The sequence below is a fragment of the Cephus cinctus genome, unplaced genomic scaffold, assembly GCF_000341935.2.
Source record: "Cephus cinctus unplaced genomic scaffold, Ccin1 Ccin1_scaffold1004, whole genome shotgun sequence".
NCBI lineage: Eukaryota > Metazoa > Arthropoda > Insecta > Hymenoptera > Cephidae > Cephus > Cephus cinctus.
The window spans coordinates 13247-25600 of record NW_014333547.1 but is presented as its reverse complement, the minus strand read 5'-3'; the positions used below and the strand labels follow the sequence as shown (position 1 = coordinate 25600).

Genomic DNA, 12354 nt, shown 5'->3' with positions numbered 1-12354 from the left:
ACCTCGTGCGCCCAATCCACCCGTCCTGAACGATACTCTGGCGTCAGGTCGAGCGATGTGACTCCGATGATCAGCCGTGATTACCCGTGAAACTGGTCCAATCCTTCGTCAGGTCCTCTCTCTCTCTCTTCGTTCCTCTCAACCTCCATCTCCTCGGCATCCTCTTCGTCATCGTCCCTGTCACAGAGCCATATCCCAGCCTCCCTGCTCCTCCTGGACCCTTTCTCGCTCCCACTCGGGTCCCTCCTCGGTCTTGTTTCGCGGTGATAATAAGTTGCGCGTACCTCCGGGTACGTGGCGCTTGGCGTCTCAATTCGCCGGGACGGCCGCAAAACGGGTCGGACCTTAAGGAGGACGTCCTCGGTGACGGCGCGACGTCGCGACGCGACAAAGAAGAGCAGAAGGAGCGCGTGGCCGAACGCGCGCTCTCTGTCTAGTGTTCGAACGTGGCTGTTTGATGTTTGCGCCTCGGAGCGCTTCTGCGATTTGCCTTGAAGATCCGAGCAAGTTCAGCGACGCCAGGACGTTCGTCGTCGAGGAACGGCTCCACGCTTCTACGTCTTCCCCTCCTCGGTACGACGCCACCGCATCGTCTTGTTTACAAGCTCAGTCGCGATCTGAGCTGGCTGCGTCCCGCGTCACGTCGCAGGATCATCGTGGACGGCGAGAATGCCCCAGCCCTAGGACACCACGAGTACCGGACATCAACCTAGCACCCTGCCGACGTCCCGACGGCGAGCGGGACAGCGTGCGCGACGTCCTGCCATCCTGCTCGACCCGCGTCCTTCGTCCTCGTCCTCGTCCTCGTCGTCCTACGCGCGCACTCGGCGCGCGACACGCACGAGGAACGCGGACCACGCGAATATGAGCATGACTCTCGTCCGCAACGCGTTCAAAGGTGCGTCTCATCGTTTATTTACAATATTAGTTTCATTACTTTACACTCTCTCGAGCTGATCCTCCACCTGGTCCTCTGAGCTTGCACGCTGATCATCCAGCTAGGTGTCTGGTCCGTGTCACTCCTCGCGGAAATACGATAAATTAACCGATAATCATGCCTCGTGTTTCACGGGGGTGAAATCTCGCGTGTGGCTCGGACACGTGGTGATTTCGTGTCGGCAAATAACGTTGCGTGCTCCACCTATGTGGGCTCCACGGCGATTCTGGCTGCGCAGGTCCGGTGCATTACATCGTACCCGAACACTAGCTTGTACACTGGCTGACGTAAGTTCATCCAGGTTCCAACCTACTTGTCATCCTGTCAACCTACCTGGGACCTAGTCGTGTCATTCAGAGTATACCTATTCGTCAATCCTACATTGAACAGTCATTGGAACAGATCGAAATCAAACAAGGTATTTCACGCTGTTATGACGTCTCGGACATTAACGTTTATCCCTCTTGAAATTTTCTAACGTACCACAAGGCACGACCGAGCCTCGCCCAGAGACTCTGTACGCTTCCTTTATTTCGTCTCGGACGAAAGGTGCGGGGCTGAGCTCGCTTTATTACTTTCTCGTCAGCGCAAAAGATCGGGAACTCCACGCATCCCTGGAATTAACGGCAGTCACACACGCCGCGTATAGTTATTTCTGCACGTTTCCATGCTATTCGGTACACAGTGCATACCTCGAACGTACATAACCTATAACTCGTGTCGTTTACGCGTTCCGTGTAAACAGGATAGCCATCAGTCTGTATTAACTGTACGCTGTCAAGCTTACCTTTTTTTTTAACGTCACGACGATTCAGCTTAACTTTTGTTTTGTCTGCCGTCGATTATTTTTAGACCCTTTTATACCTGCGATATCGTACCGAGTGACTCTATTGCTCTACGAGTGTCCAATGTGGGTTAGGCACGATTCTCGTACGTCTGGTTTAATATCTCTCGGTGTTGTAATGTCACTGCCGGCTGTATCGTCGTTTCCGTTTACGCGTGGGACGATTTCCGCAGAAACTGTTCGATCTTATAAATAAATCCGTGGCGCGCGGTGCGCGCAGGAACAAAACCTGGCAAACAGACGGCGGTCCTTTCTTTGTTTGGCATGTGTTCACCGCGTGCTTCCCGAGTACACTAGGTGGCTTCGCCGTCGAGGATTCTCGTGCCTGATGCACACGACGCGCTGGGAATTACAGGCTGAGACTTGTATGCCGTGTTTCATTGGACTCTGGATACTTTTTGCGTGACAGTCGAGTGTCGATATAAAAATTTCGTCGCTTCGAGATATCGAGTGCGTTGCTTTATATATACGTCTAGGAGGTTAATGGATCTGAGAGGGTATAAAATGTCGAAATCTTTTTTCTTTCCCTAGGAAACGTATATCTTTATAAACTTCACACCGAAGCACGTAAACGTGAATATTTTTGACGAAGATTCGGTTTGGCTATGTGTTTTACATTCTTCGTGCGATTCGTTGTTTTTGAACGTTCTTTTCTATGACGTTCGACCAAGTTGCGTTGTGGGAGCGACGTAAAGACACTCGTAGTCTCTTTGTTTCGAGTTTGGTGTCACGAGGAATCGGGCTTGACGCAGTTACCGACCGAGTTTACGCGGTGTGTCAATTACGCCGTGTTAATTACGAGCTCGTTTGAGAAATTGCGGGAATTTCAAATCGATTTTTTCGTACAAGTTAGAACATCGTGTACGGGTGTGGACGTGTATTTTTTTTTAGGTTAAGATAACGACTCTGCACGTGGTAGCTAGTGAAATTGATTTATTTTTTAATTGCGATTTTTAATTTTAGGAAAATTTTTTTAAACTAGGACGCCTCGTACTTTATCTATAATTTGAGCTGTGCGATTCGCTCGATCTTCTGGTCAACGTGGATACTTTATTTTTATTCTTCTTAGAAATTACACGATGGAGATCGATGATCTTGGAGAGGTTCGTGGTCGCGATTACACGTGAGATTTATTGTCAGGGAAATTGTTAATCTTTCGTCGTGAATAATTTTCTCGCGAGATTCGAAGCTTCGGGAGCTTCGGAGCTGCGAGGCTTTTATCGATCACCTGTTAATGACGACGTTGCCCGCAATTTTTGAGTCTTTTTAATGTTTACTCGTAAATTCTGTGTCAACGAGAACCGATTGTATGGCGCGTATGTTTTTTACGATATAAATTATCATTTTATCGTTTATCAGTTTCGTGATGGAGATCGGTGATGATAAACGGATTTTTTTTGTTTCATGCAAAATATTTTCAATTTTTTTTTTTTCAAAAATTTATTCTCCCGCAACAGTCTAATTATTGGAAATATGTTGTATACTTGACTTTGAAAAAGTGCATATGTTTTATATAGCAATTTGACTTTTTTTTTTTGTGTAAAACTTTTTTACTATAGAAAGTTTTTCTTGCTGCTTATATTGTCGTGAAAATTGTATCGATATTAATTTTCGGTCATTCCTTCTTTATGCAGCGTTATTCAATATCTTACGTGACGATTGTTCTTATCTCGGTATTTTAAAACAAGGATGGGAAGATCGTGCTCGCGATCCACTACGAGAATAATCTAAGCATCGACTTTCTTATTAATATTTAACTTTGAAAGATCGGAAAATGCTTGCTCGGTTATATCTCGTCACGGCGCTGAAATAGAAATGATCTACGGGATCAGAACTCGGGATGGCGAATAGTTTGGATATTTATTATATATAAAAAGTATTAAGAAAACCCTGTAGCAGTTGATATCCGAAATTGTATAAAATTTTTGAATATTTCATTAAGTCAGAAACACAAGAATTTTTCGACTTTATCCAAATTCTTTGTTTTTTTTTATTATCTCCAAAGACTCGAGCGTCACAAATACATATGCAATTAATTTAATCAATAACTTTTAATCGTATAAATCCGTAAATTCTGCCTGAAGAAGCGATGAGAATTCGAATGCGCTAAAATTACAAATTTTTTTTTTTCGTAATTTTATAAAATCCTATTTCGGCCCGGAATCGCGGATCGATGCTTTTTCGCAATTACGTGTCTGCTCGATTATTTCGTATCGTAAAGTGTCGTGATCGATTGAAAGTAAACAAGACGACGATAAAAAACGATGAAGATCACCGATTTTACAAAGACTATTTAGATCGTCTTATTTATCGGTCTACGCAGACGTATCTACGTGTTAAAGGGGAATGTTGCACTTATCGCTCCATCCTGCACTACAGCGTTCCGAATATCCCGATGCTTTTCGTGTTTATGCTTTCATCGTATCTTTCGACGTTGACGTTACGTCGACGTTAGAGCCAGTGTTTTCGATGGAATCGCACGGGCCGAGTAGTGTTTTGAAATGATCGATGGAAGATGCTGAGGTATCTTTCTCCGTTCTATTTTTTTTTTTCTTCCAACCACCCCGAAGTTTCCCGACGTGCAAGTTCAAGTTTGACTCCGAGCAAGATTTTAGGTTTATTTGAAAAGGCGTCGAGACGCCGCAGACGCCGCGAGAATTTCGTTAAAGATTTCTTGGGACTTTCACGCGTCCCCGTAAAAATTTCTATACGCGAACCATGAAAAATCAATAATCGTCCGTATCGAAGATCTGAATAATATTAAATAAAAAAAATATTTTTTTTTGACGTAAAAAAAAAGCAACACGCTACGAAACTCCAGGACGCGATTGATCAATGGGAAAATCCTGGAAACGCGTTATACGTTCGACGGCAATATACCGAAACGATGATGGATGTCAAAGGACAAAAAGCATTGGAATTCCTCGGAGAGCCGCGAGCGGCCGAGAGTCACGATTTGGTCGATAGCGAAAGATTGACCGGAGGCCGAAGGATTTATTGGACTCCGGTGATAATATTCGACGGGTATAAACGTAGCTGGGAGGACCTCGAGAAACGGTAGACGAATAAACGTCGAACCGGTTAACACTCGGACATGCCAGCCGCGCCCTATCAAGCTCAATGACCTCACCGAGAAATCATTTACTTCGCGCGGGCACAGATCACGCGTGTCATCTTCTCGCTACGGGCAACGTGCATTACGTGCGAATCCTTCGTTTACAATTCAATACGTTTCGGCCTATCACCACGTAAGCTTCAGTCGAAATCTTTCCTCAAGAGCAATAACCGCAGGCTGGAAAATCTGTCGCTCATTTGACACGCGCCTTGAAACCCATCGTACCTATGGATTCTAATCCTTTATAGTTTGGCAATAATGATAACAATAACAGCATGCCCAAAAAATTGTTGACTCGATGAAAAATTTTTGTCTTGCCACTTAAAAAATTTTGATTTTTGAAATAATACTTGAATATAATAATAATAAAAATTTTTTTTTTTTTTAAAGTACCAATTCATAATCAATACGTTAAGAGAGGGTCAAGTGTACATTTACGCGTTGACGCTAGCGACTTTTGAACGTCGTACTATTAATTTTGATCCAGCATCCATAGTATCGTGCATCGGAGCAACTGGGAGCGACCGTAATACATTTTACTGGCTGAAATGACTCGTGATCTGTGTTAGTGGTGGGGAGAAGCGAGGGATAGGTAGGGAAGAAGTGGGGGAAGTGGTGAGGATGGTTAGAGGTGAGTCGGTGGTGGGGCGGGGAAGGGAGGGGGAAGGTACACGCATACAAACATATTTGACACACGCACCTCGTGCTGCATCCTGATTGGTTGGTCTGGTACGCGTTATCCGGCTGCCGATAAGCAAGCCTTCCAGGAAACACGTCTCTCGAAATCCCCCGTGTTTACCACCTATGGCCCGATTATACTTGCTGTTTGTAACTTTCTGTATTCCATTGACGTCATAGGAAGAAATATTTTTATAAGGGAACGCATTATCGAAATCTTCATCTGTACCAATCTGGTTGACCTGCTGACTGATAGCATTACTATTCGTTCTTCGCTTCCTTGCTTGCCGGAGGTTGTGTCAGCGATATCGGGAACGATGCTGGGTTCGTGAGTTTCGATTGGTCGAGACCTCCGGCGATCGCCGAAGCTGCGTACCGATTGGTCGAAAAGTGTCACGTGATCGCGGTAGCCAGCCAATGGGTCCTTGGCTCGTTCTTTCGATAAAGACAAGGTATCAGGTTGGTCGGTGGTTACTCCGGTTCACCGGGTGACCCAATTTACGTGTATGTGGAAATTGGGTTTAATGCCAAACGTAAGATAATGCTTGCCTAGATTTAGTAGTTTTCAAAAAAATTGTTTATAATTCGTAAAAACTTTGATGCTTTGTCTTTACGCGTGCCGTGCGTTGGGTGTTGTACGAAATGAAGAGTGTCCGTCTGGAGTATCGTCTTTCGTAACAGCTGCGTATTTACGAAAAAGGTGGTGCCAGGTTCGGTTGCGAGGGAAATGGCTGCCACCTGAAAGATTTGACGCTTCCCAGAAACGTCTTTTCTTTGTCCTCCCGAAGTCGTCCGTTCGTAATATCGTGTCACTTCGTACTGCGGATGTTTGTCGGATCGAGATTTCGCTTAATCTGACTATTGGCGTATCGCTTAATTTGTTTATCACGACTGTCTACTGCGCGTTATTGCGTGAATTGAGTAAAAAGCATGAATAGGTGTAAGCATCGGATATATGTGAGAACGTAGAGACGCACGGGACGTGCGAGAGACCAGCAAGAGGAGCTCGCCTTTGACCTGGTTCGGCGTCTTATCGGCGTAGACGCTGGATAAGGTTCGTTAATAGAAAGAGCCGGGCGACGAGTTCGGTGAGAAAAATTTGTGGCTTCCGTTCGTTCCGTCGCAATTAATTGCGATCGCGCACGTGCTACGTCATTGCGCAACCTCTCGGCCGTAGATCCGCCCTCGTAAATTTTCTGACTTCGCGTCGCCGCCGAATTTCCAAAAGACGACGCGGATGATAACTTTCCACGGTCGCGCACGTGCGTCACGTACTGGTCCAGTATAGTGAATTTTGAAAAAAAAAAATTTTTTTGAAAAAAAAAAAATTTTTTCGTAATTGAAATCATGCGTTTCTCACGGAGAGACGAATCCGACTGGTGAAGTCGGTCGTATCCGTGACCGTTCGATTAAATGAAAATTAAATGACCGGCTTTCCCATATGGTAATCGGCTAAGGGAATCGCGTGCCATTTAAATTCCCCGCGTCGACAATGGAACCGAAAAGTTATGCAGGGTTGAACGACCGTGCCATGTGCCACTTTTATCGAGCCACCCCGTGAATTGACATACGCGTCGGGTCCCCGAGAACGAACAATGCTCAGAGATTTGCTGACCCCCTTTTTCACCCCTCGTATTTCGGCAGTCAAAGCCAGTGAGACCCCAATTGAAACGGCCGAGGCAGGAGGGTCGCTACGAAAGATCAGCCACTTTTCGACTTTCCGGTACCGCTTTACCTGCGACGGGTACTGCTGGTCCTGACCACAATGTCACGGTAGTAAAATTCATACCAGCCTCCAGGACCATTTCGATCCCGACCAAGACTCGCAGTATATTCAACCCGTGCAGGAGCCAGGAGCCTTTTACGCAATGTCTTACGCAAGACTATCGACGTATCCTCCCTCCTATGCAAATGACCCCAAGTCCCAGATAGTCCTAGGCTATGAGGTTGCCGTACCGAAATCAGTATCAAGTAGCGCCGACGTGTCTGGCTCCAGGGACTCCGGTCCCTGCCCGCCGGTCGAGGAGCAAAGCTTCCAGGTCAGTTTGCTAAGAGGATTTCTTTTGTGGCGTCAGGGTGCAGCGAGGACGAGACAGGTGCCGATGCGGAGGTGGCTGGTGGTGGCGGAGGTGGCGGCGGCGGCGGCGGAGACGGAGACGGGGCATCGGGCAAGCAGGGAGAACGATGCCCCCAGTGTGGCATCCTCTGTCGAAACTTGCACGCCCTGCAGCTACATCTCGAAGACATCCACAAGACGTCCTACTCCATCGACAAGCACGACCTAGGCGCTCAGTTCTCCCAAGTCGTAAGTATCGGGCTTATCAGGGTCCAGCAAAGTCTTTGTGCCTTTGGGAACACCTGCCCCGTGTCTGGAGTACGTAGATAGAGATAGAGGGAGCCTGGGCGCTTTTGCTGGATGAGACTGGCCGAAGATGCTGATGAAAAGGGGGCAGATGAGCAGATTGAAAAAAATGCATCGCGCTACCGTTGTACTATTTGACAGTGGAACTTTGGAGCTTTACCAGTTCACCGGAAACATCCTGGCCCCTTTGTGTCTCTGGTCTTTTAACGATTTTACCTTTGATGACCTCAGCTGCCTGCCACGGTCGCTACCTAGAATATACGTGGAAATTTATCTACCGTTTTTCACTTACCAAACTTTTTTTTTTTTTCTTCATAGTCCTGCAAGGTCTGCAGCAAAACTTTCGCCAACGTGTACAGATTGCAGAGGCACATGATCAGCCACGACGAGAGCGCCGTACTCAGGAAATTTAAATGTCCCCACTGCGAGAAGGCCTTCAAATTCAAGCATCACCTTAAGGTAAGGATTTGTCGTTTTAATACTTTTTTGTTATATTGAATTTTTTTTACATGCGCAATTGACATTCGTGAAACGATAAGAAGACCTCTAACGTGCATTGATCATTTTAGGAACACCTACGCATTCACAGTGGAGAAAAGCCATTCCAATGCAACAATTGCGGTAAACGATTCTCCCATTCGGGCTCCTACTCCAGTCATATGACTTCGAAAAAGTGCTTGATAGTTAACCTGAAGAAGTCCAGGCAAAGCGCAATCAGCAACGTCGACAGAGCGGCCAAGAAGTCCCAGCAGCCATTGCAATCACGTCGTGACGTTGATCTCCTAGTTGCGAACAATAATACTTTTCTCCCTATTCTACCGAAACTGTCTCCCTCCGACTATCAAGATCTTCAGCAAAACGGAGGAGGTAACATTGCCATGTTTCAAGCTTTAGCCGATAGAAACTTCGATTTCATAGTAAATTTCGTGCGCCGCCGCTGAAAGTTTCATCGATCTTCAGCGAGTAATCAATGTAAACAGGGAATTTGAGGTTTTTGAATTTTTCATTTATCCCGAATACAAAAGCCGCAAATAGTATGAAAGACGGAAGCAGATACTGACCTTTTAATGGACACCGATAGATAAGGCTCTATCATTGTTTTCTGAAGTTTTAAAACTTCCTGTCGCGGCACTAGCTCTATTTTCTCTCGACACGCACAACGCGAATTCACGAGACTCTTGGCAGAGTCGTATTTCACGGGATAATCGAATCAACTTTCATTTCCTAGTCTCGTATCGATAACCAAGTACGAGTAAAATTGTCCTGTTATTCGTATCGTGAAGTTATAAATATTGTACAGTGTCAGGGTTACACGTTATATATTAGTACCACATATACTATAACGTACAAGCAGTCGGTAACGTTGAGACTATTTATTGTGTCTTTAGGAATCTACGATATGCCGACTCTACTACCTCAGATGATAGGATTCTCCAGCTACTTCCTGCAGTCCTCCCTGGGCAAGATCCTGAATCAACTACAGTCGAAGAGACGCGACGAAGTGGCTGAACAGTTTGAAACAAAACGTGAAACAATGAGTCCCTCGACGGCGGATTCCGAAGGTACGGAAGGAACGGAAGGGAAGGAGTCACCGGCCCCGGCGGACTCGCAAGGCCTGGACGGGGTCCGTCGTATCCTGGAGACCGTCAACACATCGGTGACCAAGCAACTGCTCGAGGCCAATGTGAGAAAGTTGGCTTCGTCGCCGGCGACGATAAAGCGCGAATACGTCGAGGATTATCAGGTTGGCTCAGTGAATATGAATGGCAGCATAAGAAATGGGGATAGCCCTATGCGTGCGAACACTTTCATTATCTTTCTCTTACTTCATCAGGATCAGGATAGCGAAATGTCTAGCGAAGTGACGCACTATCCGGACTGGCCGGCGACGGATCAATACGATTCGCAGAGCGAAGGTCTAGCCGCGAAACTTGAGGACGCCAATCAGACGGCCGGCAGGAAGAGCTGCAAGAGAAAGGCGGACCTGGAAACTATGGTGGAGACCTCCGAGGCGGATACCGATGACGAGGACGAGGGTAGCCAACTGCAAGGTGACTCTGGAAGAAAAGTCAGGGCCAGGTCGTTAATCGACGACGCCCAATTGGCTGTTCTCAAGGGTTACTACGCGATCAATCCTCGTCCTAAAAAGGAAGAGATTACCATGATTGCCAATTACATTAACTTTCCTACGCGTGTCGTTCAGGTGTGTATACATTGGAGTGACCAGTGTCAGATCCTGATTATTTTTTTTTTTTCATGTTTCTTACCTTTACATGCTCGTGCGATGGATTTTTTAAACAGTTCAATGTACCTTTTGTCCAGGTCTGGTTTCAAAATTCCCGTGCAAGAGACCGCAGAGAATCCAAGATCCCGGCTCTTGTACCCTTACCGGTCTCTGGGTGTCAGACGATCGTCGAGCAGCCACTGGATCTTTCGAAAAAGGAGCTGAGTATCTCGGTGGTCAAGGACAGTGATACCTCCAGTAGAAACACTGCCTCTCCCTTCGGTCCGAAGGAGGACAATCCGGTACTGCCAATACCGGAAGCCGATGACCTTGAAGACTCTCCCTTGGTCATTGACGAAGAAACGACTGATTCTGTGGAGACCAGGCAGCAGCCTGCTACTGGCGACGTTGCTGTCAAGGTAGGCCGTCATAATTAGAACGTGTCTGGATGAGGACGAAGTTTATAACTTTATTCCTTTCTTTGTTCTCCTCTTGGCTGATCACAGAGTCAGTCACAGACCCAAATAAAGAACGAGAGCGATGCAGTAGCTCGTGCCGATGCCCCGTCCACAGTGGAAGCCGAACAGGAAGGCCTCTACTTTTGCGACCAGTGCGACAAGACGTTTTCGAAGCACAGCTCTCTCGCGAGACATAAATATGAACATTCCGGTAAGCAATTTGACACCTAGGTTAATTATTAATAATTTCCAATTTCGAATTTTAACATGAGATACATATGACTGTCGCAAGGAGTCTTACACCATTTTTTGGAAACACGAACGAGCGCCGCATTATAAAAATGGTCAATGATTCACGCGAGCGATTTCATATTTGAATTGATTTGAAAAATTGGTCTTAAAAATATGAAATCTTGAATCAATTTTATTAGACACGAAAAAGCTCATGATTTTCTACTCTTGTGTATATTTAGCCAATTGTTACACAGCAGAAGTTATGAATAATCTTTAACGATAAGAAAAGGCCAGTTCACATGACTCACAAGGAGGTACTCTTTACTCAGGGCAAAGGCCGTACAAGTGCGTGGAGTGCCCGAAGGCGTTCAAGCACAAGCATCACCTGACTGAACACAAACGGCTGCACAGTGGCGAAAAGCCTTTCCAGTGCCGCAAGTGCCTCAAGCGCTTTTCTCACTCCGGCTCCTACAGCCAGCACATGAACCACCGTTACTCGTACTGCAAGCCCTACAGAGAATAGGAGGAGCTTGCACCATCATCCAAGGCCCACTCGCTTAGCTAAGTATACCTACGGACCTTTTAATTCAGGACTTAGGATTTAGGTCTCGTTCACAACGGTCGACGTCACGCGTCGGTATCGGAAGACAGCGGCGACGCGCGAGATTACCAAGGAACGAAACGAGGAGAGTGGATACACGAATTCTAGGCAAACGTACAAAAGGAGTGATTGAGTGAGACGAAGAAAGAGAAATTGTTTTTTTTTTTTTCTGTTTAAATGGCGACTGAATTTTACCGAGATTTTTCGAAAACGGTAAGCGACATCACAGGTAGCGAACATTGGGAGAGTCTGACGTGCGTGAGTGCGTGGCACGTGGGAGACGGAAGGAAAGATGGCGATTGAGAACGATCGGAGGATTTCGAGAGGGACACGGAAAAACAAGCGTGCGTGTGCGCCGGTGTTATTAGCGAATGCTGCGTCGACGGGGGAACAAAGGTGTTTCGCCACGCCTTGAAATACGCAGAGGCGAATTACGTGGCGACGGGGACGGCCGTGGCTACCGACGGCCCTGAGCTTCCTCTCGAAAGGGCCCGCGCTCCCGCGTGGCCCACGTATGAAACTTTCGTAGCAGCCAGTGGCGCGCTCTCGCGGCTCGTCGCGTGAAATGAAAATAAAGGCAACACTAACCAAAAAAAGAAAAAAGGAAAAAATGCAAAAAACAACACGTAACGGTACCAAAAACGCATAATGCAATAATAATTCTATTATACATAAGATATAATATACATAATATTTTATTATTTTTATTAACAAGATATTATATATAACATGACAATAATAAGAAAACTAATTAATGTACAAATTTGTTAGCTACATTCGACAGAGGGGGATTGCGACATAATTTTGGATAGTCGCTGTGTAATGTGTAAAGAAATATAGTGCGTGCGAGAGATTGTAAAATGGCGCGGGGTGGTGGTGGGGGGGGGGGCGCTTCGTTTAA

At 46.2% G+C, this 12354-nt stretch overlaps 1 protein-coding gene across 2 annotated transcripts; it reads left to right on the top strand.

The window, feature by feature from the left end:
• LOC107271630 (zinc finger protein 1) lies at nucleotides 1-12084 on the top strand. 2 transcript variants are annotated; one of them, XM_015747841.2, is made up of 9 exons: nucleotides 1-898; nucleotides 7650-7879; nucleotides 8255-8395; nucleotides 8506-8803; nucleotides 9325-9680; nucleotides 9771-10139; nucleotides 10259-10579; nucleotides 10667-10829; nucleotides 11182-12084. In XM_015747841.2, the coding sequence occupies exons 1-9, from the start codon at nucleotides 865-867 to the stop codon at nucleotides 11373-11375; spliced, it is 2106 nt and encodes a 701-aa protein (XP_015603327.1). In that variant the 5' UTR covers nucleotides 1-864; the 3' UTR covers nucleotides 11376-12084. The 2 variants fall into 2 exon arrangements, with proteins under 2 accessions (XP_015603327.1, XP_024944610.1); XM_025088842.1 differs by lacking the exon at nucleotides 1-898 and adding an exon at nucleotides 5503-5527.
• The last annotated feature ends 270 nt before the right edge of the window (nucleotides 12085-12354 follow it).